Here is a 17,569-nt window from a genome sequence, read left to right as displayed (position 1 = left end):
CGATTCCCCCGTTCTACCACTAGATGCTGTTCCTATGCATGCTCTGAAGTTTTCTTATGTTTAGGAACGTTTCCACACACAGGTACATGTGAATACCACACCTGCGTAAAATAGTTCCTACTCACGATTTGCGCTCAGATCTGTGCAGAAGTACAGCTGATACACGAGGCTCCTGGTTTTCCTGTTTCCAGACTTTGGAATGATCTTCCTTTGCTCTTACATAGTTTTGACAGCCTGGACACCTTTAAAAAGCAGCTGAAGACCCTTTTTATTCCATTTAAATCTAATTTATAATCATCATTTATTTGTTTTATGATCATTTCATGGTTTAAGTGAGACAGGACCTTAAAACAAACCTGATGCTCCAGATGTTTCTTTCACTGAGCCCATCTGGAGATAAAACATCTGTCTGTTGAACAGTCGGCATCTGCCCAGCTGTGCTGAGCCTCCAGCCTTAGCAGGTTCCTTTCTGATTGTTTTCTACAGGCGGCCTGGAGGGTTTACGCCACAAATCTGACTCGAACCGACCTGACCTCAACCTGGGATTACTACGAAAGGACGGTGTCTGTCCCCATGTACAGGTGAGACGTCCATGTGAAGATCCCTGTCGTACCTTAAGCTGCAGGATGAAAAGAACATTTTAATGATTTACCTGTAGATGTTTCAGACCTGTAGGTCCAGCATCCTGTGTGCTTTAGGTGTTCTTTGGTTCCACACGCCTAACTAACTCAAACAAACAGATGACAATCAGGCTTTTGTAGACCCTGAGGACCTCCTGAACAGGTGATTTAACAGTGAATCAGGTGTGTCAAAACAAAGAAACAACAGAAAACCTGCAGGACTTTGATGGACATCAGGTGTGGAGATCAAAAGGTTCTGCTTCATGTTTGGGACAGAACCTTTTCTGTCTAAATAAATGAAGGTTCTTGTTATGGTTACAGAGGTTCTCGAGGCTCTGTGTTGTTCTCACTTTAAATGTTGTCTTTGCCTTCCATCCTACCACATTCAGATCCAGTTCAGTTACGGCCTGAGTTTATATTAGGATGCAGATCAATCTAAACTTTCCCAACACGGATCTTTTATCTGAGCGGTTCTGTTAAACCAAAAGCTTCTTTCTGCCGAGACGTTTTACCGAAGCAAAGCTGCTCTCGGTGCCCGACCGGGGGAGGAAGCACAAGCACGGCTCCACTGGATACATGAAGACGTTACCGAGAGGTTTGTGACGCTCCTGCTAATCAGGAGGAGCGTTTACGTCACCTTGCTGAGGCCGGGGTTCCTGTGCAGAGGCTGCTTCCTCTCTGTGGAACAACTTAAGCACTGATCGGACTATCTGTGTCCGGTTATTCCATTCTACTCACAAACTCCTGTAACTGGGATTTGATTCTAAAAGAGTAGTTTCTGTTTATCTTTAGTCACTTTTAGGTTGTTTTACTGATTTTTTTTATTGTTTTAACAGCTCGAGTTTTTGGTTTCGTCATACTTTAGTCAAACTTGCTTGGTTCCTTTTGTTTGTCTCCAGGTTGATTCCTCCTCTAAATCAGCTGGACCTGCTGAGGAACCTCAAGAACAAATCAGGACTTTCCTTTAGGTCAGTGAGATGTTCTACAAATCACTTTACTTGTACAAACTCAGCAACAATAACTGTTATCTCTGAAACCAAAACAAGCAAAATACCTACAATTACTGAGAACTGTTCGAGTGTAAGATCCAACAGAACCAGGACCAAAGCAGCCAGATCCAGGTCTTGGAGAACTTTTTAAGATTTGTTGGATCTAGCTGGACCTCCTAGAGTCCAGACCATAGATGGACCTGGATCTAGAGTCCAGAACCAAAAACCTTTTATCATTTTTTTGGTTCATTTATCTTCAAATGTTACTTAAATTCAGATCAATAAAAGGAATCAATAACTGTGTGTCCGTCCGCAGGAAAGATGTCCAGCCTGAACCGTCTCCGAGGTCAGTCTCCACTTCTACTGCACTCAGTCTGCAGCTAAAGCACTTGATGCTGACAGTTCTCATACTAATAGAGCAGGTCTGAGACTTTGAGCTGAAGTTTGCTGAAGAAGCAGCTGGTGTGAGCAGAAACTAGCGATCGTTTGTCTTAGTCTCAGGTGTTTAGGCTCAAATGAAACAAATAATCTTGTTAGTCAGTGAAGATCTGACAGAATCCATGCTTTGTCGTCTCTGCAGTCAGAAGGTCAGTCTGAAGGAGAGGGTCTTCTCATCTCCGCGGAGTTCAGGAACCAAAGGGAAAAGTTCTCCACAGCATGGTGGGCATCAAAGACACGCTAAAGGCATCTTTTGATGGCAGAAACGCAATCAGATCATTGCAGTGTAATCCACTCTGGATGATTTTGGATTAATCTCATTAAGAATATAAATAGTCTATGTTAACATCAGGAATATGTTTGGGTTTGAATCCTCAGACAGAACCAAAGTCTGGAACTCAATAAAAGTTTACAGAGTGAAAACAAAGAACCAGAAACTCAACTTGTTCTTTCTTTCATACCTTAGTGGTTCCTCCTGTTGGTGTCACCACTGGAGTTGGTGTTGGTCCCGGCGTTCCAGGTACTCCAGGAGGAGCCCAGGCTTTGCGGAGATCTCCCAGCATGGAACCCAATCTAGAAGAGAGTCCCAGCAAAGTTCCAAAAAGCTGGAGTTTTGGAGAACGCAGCAGGACCAGGCAGGCGTTCAGAATCCGAGGAGCAGCATCGCGGCAAAACTCTGAAGGTAAGACAAGCTAGGAGCTCCAATCGGATCGGTCCTGATAGGTCACAGATCCTTGTGTGTGATGTCAGCAGCAACAGAAATACCAAACAAGCAGGACAGCTGGGTGGAGCCTGTCTCTGGCAGCGTACACCTGCACAGGTCAGGAGTTCATCACAGGGCTAACAAACACACTCACTTAAACCCGCGTTTGGGTTAGAGTCAAGGGTTAAGAATGTGCCATTGGATCTCCAGAGGAACCCCACAGAAGAGAACAAGCCCGTGTGGCAACAAATCACAGCATCGACATAAAGGAGCACTTTTCTAGAGAGGTGAACGATCATTTCCTCAAGAATGGAGTTGGAGAAGCAGTGAGAGGAGAAAAAGTGAGACGGGTCCAAAGAGGGGGCGAGTTAGCTGGAAAGAGGAGAAAGAAGTGAGGAAAGGATGAATGAAGGAGGAGAGGAAACAGGTTCGCTTGGTCAACTCATCATCTGAGCTTCAGTGGTGATGGTTGGAGATGTTTTAGGTGTTTGAAGTGGTCCTTGTGTTTCCGACTGGTCATGTTCAACACCACACAAACTGATGTAGGGTCAGCTGTTGGAGGTATCCTGATAGATCAGTGACTGAGTAGAAATCACAACAAGCCTTTAGATTTGACAGAATTTAAATAAGCAGCTCTTAAATATTTACATTTAGTCTTTGCGCTAAGCTATGCTAACTCTACCTTTAACTCTATGTTTTTATGTCAAACTAGGCTACTCATTATGCTAAGTCATTTAGCTTTATATGAGAAGTGAGGGCCCGGGCAGGATTCGATCCCCAGACTCCCAGGTGAGAGTCACGTGCGCTAACCAGTCAGCCAAAGGGACATCCCCTTGGCCAAGTAGCCAGGGCGCATGATCAATCGGGACATTGTGACAGGACGCTCACACTGCCACATTAACCTAGGCTAGCATTTGTTTTAAGTGTTCGTACTTTGCTAGATTAAGGTTTTTTCAGATTGTAGGCCAGGTTAGACTACCGGTTTTACATTTTATGCTAAGCTTAAGAGTTAATTTATACTTATGCTAAGCTAGGCTAACCCATGGGAATGAGGACATTTGGGATTGGCTGCCTGGCTTGGCCACAGAACCAGTGATGATGAGTCTGATCTTTGTCTGATGAAGGTGTTTCCTCTCTCCTCTTCCTCCTGTAGTGCTGATAGAGATGCAGGATGAAGAGTTCAGACAGAAGAACTCCCCAGGTCAGCACACACACACACACACGGAAAGGAGCTGTCTTAGGGATCTGGACTTCCTGTCACATGACTCAGTCTTCTAGGAACCCACAGCGTTCTTCAGGGGAGGGCGTGGTGCTGAAGGAAGCCTCACTCGTGTTTCCTTCTTGTTGTTTCAGAGGCCAGCTTACCAGGGGAAGACATGGTTGATGACAACAAGAGCTGTCACTGTGAGTTTGTCCCCCAGGATCTGACACCGGGGTTAAAGGTCACCATCAGAGCCATCTGGTATGCTCCGTCTGTTGAAGGCTCACCTGTTTTACCTGCCAGCCATTCGTCGCTTTATTCACTTTTTTTATTTGCTGTGTATTTTACAAAGATTCATAGTTTTTTATTCACATTATTTTCATTTATTTATTTTTTATTTATGCTCAACCCAGGGTCAAAGGTCACCATCAACTGTTGGGTAAGAACAGTCAATCTGACATCACTTAGCTTCATTATTTTTGTTGTCTCACTGTGTTCTGTCATATTTAACTGAAGCTCCTTCTTTATTATTTGTCTGCAGCAGTACTTCAGTCCTGTTTAGTTACTTTATGATCTCGCATCCTGGAGCTTAGATATGGATGTAAATGGCCTGTATGTGTATAGCACCTTCTTAGGGGTCGACAACCCCCCAAAGCGCTTCACAACACAGTCATGCACCCATACAAACGCTGGTGATGATGAACTACAGTGTAGCTACAGCTGCCCTGGGGCGTACCAACAGAACCCAGACTGCCGAACGCTTGTTGTCTTCCGCTGATTACCTGCAACACTCCTAGGAAACCCAAAACGTCCTTTCTCCATTGTCCCCAAGGTGATTCCAGGACACCCTGGAGATGTGGTCCTCCAGCATGTTGTGGTTTAGCCATAAGCATGTTGTCCCAGACAAACCTGAAACCCCTCCCCTCGGAGGAGCTTAGGTGATGACTAACCACATGCCTGAAAACCCACAGCTGGCTCCTCTTGATGTGGAGGAGCAGCTGTTGTCTCCCATGAGGTCCAAGTTCCTCAAGGCTGAGCCCTGTGGAGGAAACCGAACTTGGTCTCCCTTTCTCCAAAGCTCCTGACCATAGATGGCGGTTGGAACCAAGATTAACTAAATTCAGAGCTTCACTTTCTGGCTTAGCTCATCTCCAACACAACAGACCAGTTCAGCAGCTCCCTCACTAATCAACAACACCCTGAGATCCTTAAACTCCTCCACCTGAGGTAGGACCACTCCTGTAGAGCCATGGCCTCAGATCTGGAGATGCTGGCCCTCATCTCAGCTGCTTTCACACCTGGCTGTGAACCTCCCCAGCAGGAGCTGAAGGTTGTTGTTTGGTGTTTATTATCCACAAAAAGCAGAAACCCACCAAACCAAACCCCGACCCCCATGGGGGTGCCTACAAATTTTGCCCATACAGACCCATCAGAACTATTCAAACGGAGAAGGACCTTAGTCGTGGAGTACGACCGGTTCTTCCCTTCAGACACTAGACTCTGTCCATAAATGTGGTCCTCTGTGGCCAGCTCAGACTAGGACCTCCACGTCAGTACCTGAGTCCACCTGGGTCCTCAGGTGTTAACTGCTGGTTTCCCGTTTCTTTCCTCAGCATCATGCGCTTCATGGTGTCCAAGAGGAAGTTTAAGGAGAGTCTTCGTCCGTATGATGTCATGGATGTGATTGAACAGTATTCAGCTGGTCACCTGGACATGCTTGCTCGCATTAAGAACCTGCAGGCCAGGTGAGCTGCTTGACCCTTGATCTCGTTTCCTGATCTTTCATGTTTAACTTTGTTTCTCCTGACCGGCAGAGTGGATCAGATTGTTGGTAGAGGCACACCGATTGCAGACAAAGACCGTCCTAAAGCAGCAGGTGAGGAGATACCTGAGGACCCGAGCATGATGGGACGTCTAGGGAAGGTTGAGAAACAGGTGAGCTGTTAGCCACAGCAGAACTAAAAGGTTCTGAAACTACTCGAGCTCTAAATCAGGCCCTGCTGGTCTTCAGGTCCTGTCCATGGAGCGGAAGCTGGACTTTCTGGTAAACATCTACATCCAGCGAATGGGAATCCCTCAGGCTGAGACGGACGCCTACTTTGGATCTAAGGAACCAGACCCGGCGCCGCCCTATCACAGTCCAGTGGATCATCTGGAGAAGAGCCAGTCCATCTCCAAGATCCTGCAGTGAGTGTTCCTCAGAAACCAAAAATCATAAATGTACCAGAATCAGATGTTTGGCTCTTCTGAAATTCACCTGTAGCAATAGGCACTCCAGGTAACCATGGTGACAGAACAGGTAGCCGTGGTTCTGAATGCTATCATGTTTGCGTCTCATGTAGAGTGTTGCCTGGCGACCACCTGGACAGGACTCGGTTTGTGACCAAGATGGTCCGCTCCAGCAGCTCAACTGGACACAGGAACTACACTTCCCCCATTTGCCCCCCCTCCACCTCCTGGCAGCCTATCAGCTCCCAGTTCCACCAGCAGGCCCCTCCCCCACAGCGCAGCCATGGTAACACCCCCAGCCCAGTAGGGGATGCGTCACTGGTCCGACTGCCTCCTCCTCCTGCTGGTGAGAGACACGGGGGTAACCGCTCAAACCGACACAGCACCGGAGACCGAGGAGGTTCTGAGAGAGCAGAGAAGGGCGGAGACAGCAACGGGACCGGAGCCGGAGACGAGGTGAAGCCCGACAGCGACACCTCCATCTCCATCCCTTCAGTGGACCACGAGGAGCTGCAGCACTCCTTTAGCGGCTTTTCCATCTCCCAGTCCAGAGAGAACCTGGACTTCCTGAACAACGGATTCTACACATCAGCCAGTCTGGTGGAGCAGCAGGGAGGTCCCGGCTCTGCCCGTTGCACCACTGTCCGACCTTACATCGCAGAGGGCGAGTCTGACTCAGAATCTGAGCTCTGCGCTCCCTCACCGCACTCGGATCATGCTTGGACCAGTACCAAGTAGAACCAGGATTACCCAGAACTGAATCAGAACTTCTCCACATGTGAGGAACTCTGAAACCTCTTCAGACTTGAATCACCAGCTGGAGGTTGGAGCGAAGCATTGTGGGAGCTGATGATCAGCACGTTGTACATTTGTTCTGTCACTGACTCGCTTACACCTGATTGGTTCACCGCTCACTAACTTATCACACTCGTGTTTTAACACGTCAGCATGATGGTGACAAGAGCGTTTAACCAGCAGGAACTCCGTTCTGGGATGAGTCAGATCTCCAAAATGGAGTCGACACCAGCCAATGAGGGAGAGGCTTCCAGTACAAACACCCTGACCAGTTCAATCCAGATGTTTTTTGTCCAGTTTACAGAATTGTATTGTTTTGTGTTTAAACCCAGAATGAGTCGGGTTTCTGCAGCAAAAACAGCTGATTAACCACAACAACTTTATTTAAACTGTCACAGAATAAAGAGAACGAGACAACACGGAGAACCCCTGACACTCATTTCTTCTTTTTGGACCTACAAAACAAAACAGAACGTTTGACTCAGACACGTTTGACTCAGGTGAACGACTTAGACCGGGTGAGCCTTACCTGGAACCAGCCGAGTGTTTTTTGTTCAAACCCAGACGCTTTCTGTCTGCAAAGGATGGCCTGGGGAAAGAGAGACAGGTGGTAAGACAGAGAAAGTCAGGCAGACAGGCAGACAGACAGGTAACAAGTCTCACCCTGCTCTGAAGTGTTTCAGAGACTTCCTGCTAGTGTTGGTCAGCTCCTCATCAAATACGGACTTCTTTCGGCCTCCTGCTGCTTTCTGATTGGCTGCTGCACAGAACCAGTTTATTAAAGTCAGAGTTTTTATTCTGATTAAGATTAGACAGATGAACTTCTCTAAAAATGTACAGAAATTATTTATTCTGCAGCTAAAGATAAAATGGAACAGCAGAACAAATGAAATAATTTACCTCTAGTTAGAAAAGTACTTAACCACGCCAGTAGGGTTGGGTATCGAGCATCGATTGGAACTGGTTCCAACTGTTAGTTTTTCCCAGAATCGTTCAAAGTTTTTTAATTCGATTCCTAGTTTCGATTCCTAGAATGCCGACCAGAAGAATACGCGGCCGATCTTCGTGAAAAATAAACGTGATCTGCAAATTGTGATCAAGCTTGTCAGAGCTGATCACACCAGCTGTCTGTGTGCAGCACCGAGTCCAGTCCCCCCTCCCCCCACCCAGGCACGCAGTTAGGGTGGGGGACGGGGGGCATCTGTCTCCCCCAGATTCAGATCGACCCCGATCCGTCCCCCGCACTAAGGCCAGAAAGAAAACAAAATCGGAGGTTAAGCGCTTGAAGCTCCTTTTTCCAATTACACTGAATGTAGCATGACGTAAACAAACACCAACTCCAAAGGCGCCAAAGTGGTTGCTGCTAGGATGCAGGATGAAGCAAAAAAGGCAAGAAAAATTACTGCGTAGACCAACAGTGTAGATCTGTCTTGTTTATGCATGTTGGTTATAGTGTCAGTAGGCTACATAGTGGTCAGTGTTGGGACTTACTCGTTATAAGCTCCAAAGCCTCATTACTGACTTTAACAAGTCTCATCTACACGCAACATGAAGAGTGCAAATGTTAGATAAAACGTATCATTGCCAGCAGGTCTGGTCTTTGCTGACTGACTCTGATTATGAAGCAGAATATTGACTCTGATAAAGAAATTCACTCATCCAGCCGGGAAGATTGACGCTGTTGCAGCATCAGACAGCTGGTGCTGCACGAGAGGTGTGTGGAGTTTACAAGTTCCAAACGTTGGGTTTGATGTTTAACCTTCTCTGGGATGTGATGAATGTAGAAATGATGGTAAAACACCGCTAATGTGACAGACGTAGCGACAAGGTAAAAAAAAAAAAAGCTGTAAAAAAGAGGCAGATGCCGATGCGTTAGATATGGAAGTCAAGTGTGCCACATAATCATAAAAAGTAAAATATAAAATTTTAAAAGAGCTTTATATATTTATATATAAATTAAAACTTTGCAAATACAATGAAAATGTCTAAATAATGTAACAATACGAAGGAACATCTGTTGGTCAGGCTGAAAAGTGTGGGAACCACTGCTCTAAGTGATAAGTGAATAGGGTCAAGAATCGATTGGAACCGGTTCCAACTGTTAGTTTTTCCCAGAATTGTTCAAAGTTTAGTTCGATTCCTAGAATGCCGACCGGAAGAGGAATCTGCGGCAGATCTCCGTGAAAAATAAACGTGATCTGCAAATTGTGATCAACTCTTTTCAGAGCTGATCACACCAGCTGTCTGTGTGCAGCACCAAGTCCCCCCTCTCCCCACCTGGCATGCAGCGGCCAAACATAAACAAACGCGTCTGCAGAACTTTTACTCCATAATGTAAACTTTAACTCCTGCAGCATAGAGGACACTTGTTAAAATATGTCAACTCTGGATTTAATAGAAGCTTTAAAGAACAAACTCTGGACAGTGTGAGGTGAGTTTGTCTCACTGCAGAAATAAAAACACACACGGAGCGTCAGCAGTCAGGCGCAGCCACTCACCAACACTCGTGTGTGTGTGTGTGTATGTGTGTGTGTGTGTGGGTCTGTGTGTGTGTGTGTGGGTCTGTGTGTGTGTGTGGGTCTGTGTGTGTGTGAGCATCAGAAGGCTGAACAATAATCTGTAGAAAAATTAAAGTTGTCATGCTAGAGCAACTTCTCTGTGGTGGACCACACCAGCTTCTGCCACAATAAATAATAATAATAATAATAATAATAATAAATCACACACAAAGTTGTGGACATTTTAATTTCCTTTCTGAACTATTTCTGTTGAGAGTTTTAATGTTTAAATCTGTTAGATAGTTACTGACAGCAGCTACATTTAAGTTTCACTTCCTGTTCTGACTGATCGCTGCTGCAGCATGGAGGTGTAGTTCTCAGTCATCCTGGACATGATCATCCTGAAAGTTTTAGCTGAAAACAGCTGGAAGTTTCTGGATATGTTGGAGACATTTAGTCTCTCATCCCAGAGGATTCTTCCAGACTTTGGTTGTGGTCAGAAACAAACACACTGGTTGTGCTGCAAGTCTTTTTCTTTTTTTCTCCAAAATATGTTTTGTCTAAATGAAGGTGATGTTGTTGTTCATAGAATTAAAATTCACGTTGAAGTTCAGGTTATTTCATCAAGTAGGACCTGTGGTTAGCTAGCTCATGTAAAGCATGTCATGTCTTGAAAGAATCGGAATCGAAACGAGGAATTGGAATCGTTCAAAATCAAACAATGCCCAACCCTACTTGCCAGTGTGTTTTGTTATGTGTGTATTTTGTGTGTTTGGACCTTTCTGTGGCATCTCGTCCTCTGGCATTGCTCGCGCTCGTTTTGCTCGTCGATCCCTTTTGGCAGCTCGCTCCGCGAACATCTGTGCCTTCAGGATCTCAAACTGAGCGCGCTCATCAGACTGTGACATCACATAAAAAGGTGTGTGTCTGTGTTAGGGTTTCTCTGTGAGGGTGAGGATGATTGATCAGGGGTTGAATTTACCGTCAGCTCTTTCTTCTTCATGCCTTCCTTCAGGAACTTTTGTCTCTTCTTCTTTCCTCTGAGAGCCAAATCAAACTCCTGCAGCGCCTTCGACACTGGGACACACACAGAGTTAGTCAAACACACAATCACAGGGTTACACACACACACACACACGACAGGATTAAAACTCACTGCGACTCTGTTTTCGTTCCTGTTGCGTCTGAAACCAAACTCTCTGTGATTGACTGGAGGAGGCGGAACCATCTAGACGTTTCTGAGCCACACTCAGCTACACACACACACACACACACACACACTGTTATACGTTATTTTTGATACCAGATGTTCAGGTGAGCAGCGGGTCAGGTGTACCTTGGCCTCTGATGCAGCCAGTTCTCGTTCTTCTCTCTCTAGCTTCATCACTGCTTCAACGTCTTTCTCTAGCTTGGAAATCAGGTCTCTGAACTTCAAGATGACCTCTGGGTGGGACACAGGCACAGTTCAGTCACAGCTCACCTGTAGAGAACATCAGGTAACCTCCTGGTCATGAGTCGATACCTGGTGGCAGGACACGGGCCTTCACACTGTTCTTGGCTGTCTTCACCACCTCCTTCAGCATCTTCCTCTCAGACTCTCCAACCAAAGACACAGAACGCCCTGAGCGTCCAGCTCTCGCTGTCCGACCCACTCTGTGGACGTAGTGTTTGACTGTGGAGGGCATGGTGAAGTTTATGACCTGAAGGACACGTGGAAACAGGTCCAGGTCAGGAGAAATGTCCCACATTTATCGGTGCTTCATAAAACCATCTCAACACTGTTGCTTCACCACAATTCTGAAGCTCATTTGTGGATCGGAGGACCCGGAACCAGGTTCAGAATCTGAACTAGTGCCGAAAAACGTGCTTCGTTAGGAAAGGTCCTGATATTACGGCTCTAACGACCACATTTCTAACCCGACTGGAGGAAATTTTACTCCTTTTATGAAACCGTCTAAGCCTGACCAACGCCAGATACAATAAAAACAAGCGCAACCAAAACGCTGGTTTTCTGAACATCTCACCGTTTTCACTCCGTCGATGTCCAGACCTCGAGCTGCCACATCTGTCGCCACCAAAACATCGATCTGTTCATCTTTGAACCGCCTGCAGAACACGGAGAACAAGGAAGCGTGAAACTATGGCGATACAACAGAACCACCGCAGCATGGAGGACGGCGGTCACGGCGCTCAGCTCCGGTGTACTTTCCTTTTTGGGCAGGCAGAAGTGTTAAATAAGACAACAAAAAAAAACCTCTGAACATCCGGTACAGTCAGGACTAACAACCCAAACTAAGATTGTACCTGAGGTTCTCCAGTCTCTGGTTCTGGCTCAGTTCGCCGTGCAGTTCTCCAACTCTCAGGCCCACCAGTCCCAACAGGATGTGCAGCCTGTGAGCCTGTTTTCTCGTCTGAGTGAACAGCATCACGTGGTCCTGGAAGGTCCGGGTCAGCAGAGCTGAGAAACCACAGTGTTCAGTACAAGGAAACGCGTTCCACAGACAACACAATCCCAGGAGGACTGGTTCCTACCTGCAACCACAGCCTCTCTGTCGCCTTCTCTGTGTGGTCGGATCCGGACGAACTCCTGTCGCAGGAACGGAGCGACGTCTGTGTTGCTGTTCACAAAGATCCGGATGGGCTGCTTCAGCGACACTGCTGCTAGATCCTTGACCTGCAGACACAGGTCACATGACCCGCAAAGGGCACAAGTCATATGACCCGAATAAAACACCAGGGGTGTGAACCACAAAAGCACGGGTCAGGTGACCTGGTGCGTACCTCTTCTGTCATGGTGGCGGAGAACAACATGGTCTGTCTGTTGTAAGAACACAACCTGATGACCTCCTTCATCTGTTCTTCGAAGTACTCGTCCAGCATCCTGACAGAACCAGACAGCATCAGAGCGGTGTTCTGTGACCCGTTCCTCAGATGTGAATCCTCACCTGTCCGCCTCATCCAGGATCAGGATCTCGATGTGGCTCAGCTCGAAGCTCGGCGTGTTATGAAGGTGATCGATCAGTCGGCCAGGTGTAGCTATCAGGACATCAGGTCCTGCCCTCAGCGCCGCCTCCTGAGACTTCAGGTCCAGACCGCCTGGACAGAACAACATGGTTCAGAAAACCACCAGAACCAGTTTGAACTGGGTTTGATCCATGCGCAGCCAGGAGGCGTTCGTACCGACAGCCAGGCAGGTGGTGATGGAGGTGAACTGGGCCAGCTGACGGGCCACAGAGTGAACCTGGATTCCCAGCTCTCTGGTAGGAACCAGAACCAGGACCCTGGTCACCTGGGATGTCCTGGGTTTATAAATCAAACGCTCCAACACAGGAAGCATGAAGGCTGCCGTCTTCCCTGAGGAGACCACACGTTTATAACATAACACCAGAACGCTCCAGGAGACCAAGCTACGGATGGTTCTGGATCACAGAACAGGTGAGTTGGGATTGTTCTGATCTAGCTAACATGCTACCACCTGGGTTAATGAATAGCTAACTGGTTCCAGTAGGTCAGCGGTACCTGTTCCAGTAGCAGCACAGGCACACAAATCCCTGCCCAGTAGGCCGACCGGAACACAGGCCTTCTGAATCGGTGTCGGTTCCTTAAAGCCCAACGCTGTGATGGCCTTCAGCAACAAAACAAACAGGAAAGGACAGATACTGGTGAGACTGGTCTGGATCTGGGCTACGGCCTGGTTTGGTACCATCGGTTCAGACTACACGGGTCTCTAGAATTCCTTTTGTTTGGGTTTTACCTTCAGGATGGGTCTGGAAAGGTTCATGTCTTCAAAGGTCAGTTGATCGTTGAACTGAGACGCATCTTCATAAAATGACTCTGCAGCCTGAACACAAATGTGGTTGTTACTATGGTAATGCAGCACATTTAACCCATCAGAGCCACCTCTACTCCTCCTCACCTCATCCTTCCTCTTCTTCCCTCGACGTTCCTTCTCCCTCAAGGTGTCTGACAGGAAGCAGGAAGTGAGAAACATAAAATCCAAAACTCGTGAGTCTGTTTCAACTGCAGGTCAGATGTGTGTGTGTGTGTGTGTGTGTGTGTGTGTGTGTGTGTGTGTGTGTGTGTGTGTGTGTGTGTGTGTGTGTGTGTGTGTGTGTGTGTGTGTGGTTTAAACCTGAACATTTATATTTAGCTTTCCTGTCACAAAATTACAAAAACCTTCAGCAAACAAACATTTCCCAGAAATTTCCCAGACCGATCCCAAACCCTAACTGAATGCCGTCTGCTTGATTGAATCACATCTTCACACAAACAGCTCAAAACAAAAAACTCTAGTAATTCCACCTGATTTGGTGAGAACCTCTTCATCAGCTGAGTCAAACTCCTCCTCGTCTTCCTCCTCCTCCTCCTCCTCTTCCCCATCATCACCATCATCAGCAGCATCTCCTGCAGGAGGCTCATCCTCCTCCTTTGGCTCTACTGAACTTCCAGCTGTGGTACTGGAGGATTTCTCCTAAAAATAAACTGATATAATTAAGCATGAACAACAAATCAACGGTGAAGTGAAGCTGGACCAGAAACTGACCTCAGCTTTCCTCTGCTTCCTGATTTTCTCTATTTTCTGATCCAAAGTAGTCACCGTTCTCTGCAAACAGAAACAAACTCAGCTGGAGAACATTCTGCTGACATCCGAAGAACAGGGTTCCTGTCGGATTCTACCTTCTTCTTGAGCTGCTTTAGGACATCTGCCATTGGCCAGTCATCATCGAGGTTCAGCCCATCTCTCTCTTCAAAGTCAAAGTCAAAGTTAAAGTCTCTTGATGCTTGATTCCCAAACTTCTTCTTCCTGTTCAGGACAATCGGCTCCTCCTGCAAACAAAAGCGGTACACAAATCAATCATCTATCAAAGATCTTATTTCCAGATGTTCCCAGCAGACTGCATGTTTCCTTGTGGTTTCATGAGGTTCTAACAGATGAACGGGAGGCAGAGCTTTCAGGTTCCAGGCTCCTCTCTGGTGGGGAAGACCCTCCTGTCTGCTTCAGACCGTCCTCTCTCTAAAGCTGCACGCTCGTGCTGGCTCATCCCTTTAGTTATGCTGCTATAGGCTCAGACTGCTGGAGGATATCCTGACATCACATCATGGAGTTACGAAGACACCAGACACCTGAAGGAACCCTGGTTTTGTTTTAGAACCTCCGTGAGAAAGGGTCACGTGACACCCAGCTAACCCTAACCCACCTGACATCGGTTTGTTTGATCTGTTTGTGTTCTGATCGCGCCCCTGGGACTTAAACCGATTCCGTGGGAAGTTCTGGTTCTCCTCCGGTGTTACGGACCGACCTACCTCCTGCTCGGACTCTGTGTCGGGCTCATCCGGACTCTGGTCCTCGTCCCGGATGGTTCCGATCAGACCGAACTGTTCCAACATGACTCCAACTCTGTTTTTACGGGTTCTGAAGGATCTTTCCACACGTTCAGTTACACACGTGTGGACGGAAACCGGAAATGTTCATTGTTATTTCCGGTTAGTGCCGTCTCCTGGTGGCTTAGCGCCACCTGCTGGTGCGGAGCAGCAAACCGTTCATCCTATAAAAGCAGCTAACAGCAAAGATCTGTGCTCAGTGTAAATTTTCATCCCTCAGTGAAAAATATTATATTAATTGTAGGTATAAAGAATTGGAAAAGATATGTAAAGCGATCCCAGTAGCACTGATTCAGCTAATTAAAAACATTATAATAAATTCCGTTGTGATCATTACAATACCTACGTTAAGAGTGAATAATTGCAACTTACTTGAAAACAAATGTAATAACAAGAACATCAATGATGGTATGCGACAAAAGATTTATTATGATTACAACAGAAGTAATTTGAAGAAGTTTACAAACTGCGAAGTCACAATGGCTTTTGCATATTCAAAACATGGCCTGTTTCTCCAAAGGTAAAAGAGACTCATTTTAAAATAATAAATGGAATATGTCCTGTATCTAAGTTTCTGGAAAGAAGGTTTAAACTTGATGTTGATTTGTGTGCTTTTTGTAAATCAGAAGATGAATCCCTGCAACATTTGTTTTATTATTGCCAACATTCATGAGTTTTTTGGAATGACATTAATGAATAGATTAATCTCAAACTTACTATTGATTTTTTTTAAGTTGGTGATATTCTGTTCTATGTGAAGGACTTGAATGCGACTTTTTCTGATGCTATCAATATGGTTGTATTGTTAGCCAAATATCACATCCATTGCAATAAATGGAGGGGTACCAAGCCCTCATTCCCATGCTTTTTGAGCAAATTTAAACTATTCTATTGTTCATTAAGTAAAATGAAAAAATGGAAAAAATGCAAGAATCAATTCTCATCTAACTGAGAACTTTCTGTTTTGAGTTTCCTATGTAACTCATGCTCTGTTGTTTTTTATGTTATTTTTTTCTTTGATAAGCCCCTTAGCCTGTTTTAAGCTTACATCCTCCATGAGAGTGTGTACCTTAATGTGGTACCTTGTTCTGTTGTCTTTGTTCAGGAATAATAAAAAAATGTAAAAAAAAATCTGTGCTCAGTGTTTCCCAGTTACTGACCCCTTGTCTGTTCGCTTAATTAAAAATAAATCAAATGTTTATGTTTATGTATTTAGCAGACGCTTTTGTCCAAAGCGACTTGTGATAATCGGCATGTTGCCCTTGAGGCTAACAACAACAATAACAACAACAACATTGACATCACTCATGGAGAGGAGGGAACAAGGAGTGGACGGTAGAGAGAGGGGACATGTGCAGGCAAGGTGCTAGTTAAGAAGATGCTCTCTGAAGAGCAGGGTCTTCAGGAGTTTCTTGAAAATTGAAAAGGAAGCCGCAGTTCTGGTAGTGCTTGGAAGGTCATTCCACATTTGTGGAACAATGCATGAGAAGAGTCTGGATTGCCTGAGCGTGGTGTAGGCACTGCTAGCCGACGATCCTGTGATGACCGGAGCGACCGGGCTGAGACGTAAGCCTTTGCAAGAGGATTCAGGTAGATGGGAGCCGTACCATCTCGGACTTTGTATGCTAGTGTTAGCAATTTGAATTTGATGCGTGCTGCTAGCGGTAGCCAGTGGAGCTCAATGAACAGAGGGGTGACGTGTGCTCTTTTTGGCTGATTGAAGACCAGACGCACCACTGTGTTCTGGACCATTTCAAGAGGTCTCACAGTACAGCCTGGAAGACCAGTTAGAAGGGCATTGCAGTAATCAAGGTGGGAGATGACAGTGGATTGCACCAGGAGCTGGGTGGCATGTTGTGTTAGGTATGGTCTGATCTTTCGTATGTTATACAGCGTAAAGTGGCATGAATGAGCAACAGAGGCAACATGATCTTTAAAGGTCAGGTGTTCATCAATCACAACACCCAGATTTCGAACTGCCTTTGAAGGAGCCAGAGATGGGAAGTCATTTTGGATTGAGATATTGTGCTGTATGGATGGTTTTGCTGGGATGACAAGTAGTTCAGTTTTAGATAGGTTGAGATGGAGATGGTGGGATTTCATCCATTTTGATATGTCAGAGAGACAGTTTGATATTCGTGCAGAGACAGTGTGGTCGTCCGGTGGAAATGACAGATAGAGCTGGGTGTCGTCTGCATAGCAGTGGTAGGAGAAGCCATGTGATCGAATGATCTCACCCAGTGAGGTGGTGTATATGGCAAAGAGAAGAGGTCCTAGTATAGAGCCCTGGGGGGCTCCTGTGGCAAGATGGTGCATGGTAGAGGATTGTCCAAGCCAAGATACACTGAATGATCGTCCTGTGAGGTACGACTCAAACCAGGCGTGTGCTTTCTCCGTGATGCCCATGCTAGAGAGTGTGGACAAAAGGAAGCCATGGTTGACCGTGTCAAATGCAGCCGATAAGTCGAGCAGGATAAGCACTGAGGATTTTCCTGTCGCTCTAGCTTCTTTTAAGGATTCAGTCACTGCTAACAGAGCAGTTTCAGTGGAGTGGCCCATTTTGAACCCAGACTGGTAAGGGTCAAGCAGACAGTTTTGTGAGAGGCATTCTGTGATCTGCTTGAAAGCCACCCTTTCAATGATTTTGGACAGAAAAGGGAGGAGACAGATAGGTCGGTAGTTCTCCACATGATTTGGAGGAAGAGATGTTTTTT

The 17,569-nt window shown here is 46.2% G+C and overlaps 2 protein-coding genes across 7 annotated transcripts in view; one reads left to right on the top strand and one right to left on the bottom strand.

Moving 5' to 3' along the window:
• Positions 1–7,065, top strand: part of kcnq2b (potassium voltage-gated channel, KQT-like subfamily, member 2b) — a 21,334-nt gene extending 14,269 nt beyond the window's left edge. Inside the window, exons 9-19 of one of the 5 annotated variants that reach the window (XM_015958357.3) lie at positions 487–581; positions 1,520–1,588; positions 1,926–1,955; positions 2,190–2,269; positions 2,514–2,729; positions 3,904–3,951; positions 4,104–4,212; positions 5,565–5,696; positions 5,766–5,886; positions 5,963–6,138; positions 6,294–7,065. In XM_015958357.3, the coding sequence (XP_015813843.1) occupies positions 487–581; positions 1,520–1,588; positions 1,926–1,955; positions 2,190–2,269; positions 2,514–2,729; positions 3,904–3,951; positions 4,104–4,212; positions 5,565–5,696; positions 5,766–5,886; positions 5,963–6,138; positions 6,294–6,918 (1,701 nt within the window). In that variant the 3' untranslated portion in view covers positions 6,919–7,065. Of the gene's footprint in view, positions 1–486; positions 582–1,519; positions 1,589–1,925; positions 1,956–2,189; positions 2,270–2,513; positions 2,730–3,903; positions 3,952–4,103; positions 4,213–4,364; positions 4,391–5,564; positions 5,697–5,765; positions 5,887–5,962; positions 6,139–6,293 lie in introns of those variants that run through there. The other 4 variants (XR_001572911.3, XM_015958359.3, XR_008559546.2 and 1 more) reach the window with 4 other exon arrangements.
• Positions 7,066–7,340: 275 nt separating this feature from the next.
• On the bottom strand, positions 7,341–15,089 carry ddx27 (DEAD (Asp-Glu-Ala-Asp) box polypeptide 27). Of its 2 annotated transcripts, none has more exons than XM_015958360.3 (21): positions 14,778–15,089; positions 14,151–14,300; positions 14,017–14,076; positions 13,776–13,944; positions 13,390–13,436; positions 13,228–13,314; positions 12,993–13,098; positions 12,654–12,827; positions 12,419–12,569; positions 12,255–12,354; positions 12,006–12,147; positions 11,778–11,931; positions 11,498–11,579; positions 10,996–11,173; positions 10,810–10,916; positions 10,630–10,726; positions 10,456–10,550; positions 10,252–10,372; positions 7,639–7,735; positions 7,505–7,564; positions 7,341–7,430 (listed from the first exon to the last, which is right to left on the bottom strand). In XM_015958360.3, the coding sequence occupies exons 1-21, from the start codon at positions 14,859–14,861 to the stop codon at positions 7,412–7,414; spliced, it is 2,280 nt and encodes a 759-aa protein (XP_015813846.3). In that variant the 5' UTR covers positions 14,862–15,089; the 3' UTR covers positions 7,341–7,411. The 2 variants fall into 2 exon arrangements, with proteins under 2 accessions (XP_015813846.3, XP_015813847.3); XM_015958361.3 differs by having other exon boundaries at positions 7,639–7,732.
• Between the last annotated feature and the right edge of the window lie 2,480 nt (positions 15,090–17,569).

Source organism: Nothobranchius furzeri, chromosome 3, assembly GCF_043380555.1.
Source record: "Nothobranchius furzeri strain GRZ-AD chromosome 3, NfurGRZ-RIMD1, whole genome shotgun sequence".
NCBI classification, from domain to species: Eukaryota; Metazoa; Chordata; class Actinopteri; order Cyprinodontiformes; family Nothobranchiidae; genus Nothobranchius; species Nothobranchius furzeri.
The sequence above is the reverse complement of the archived record's forward strand: the minus strand, read 5'-3'. Positions and strand labels throughout refer to the sequence as shown.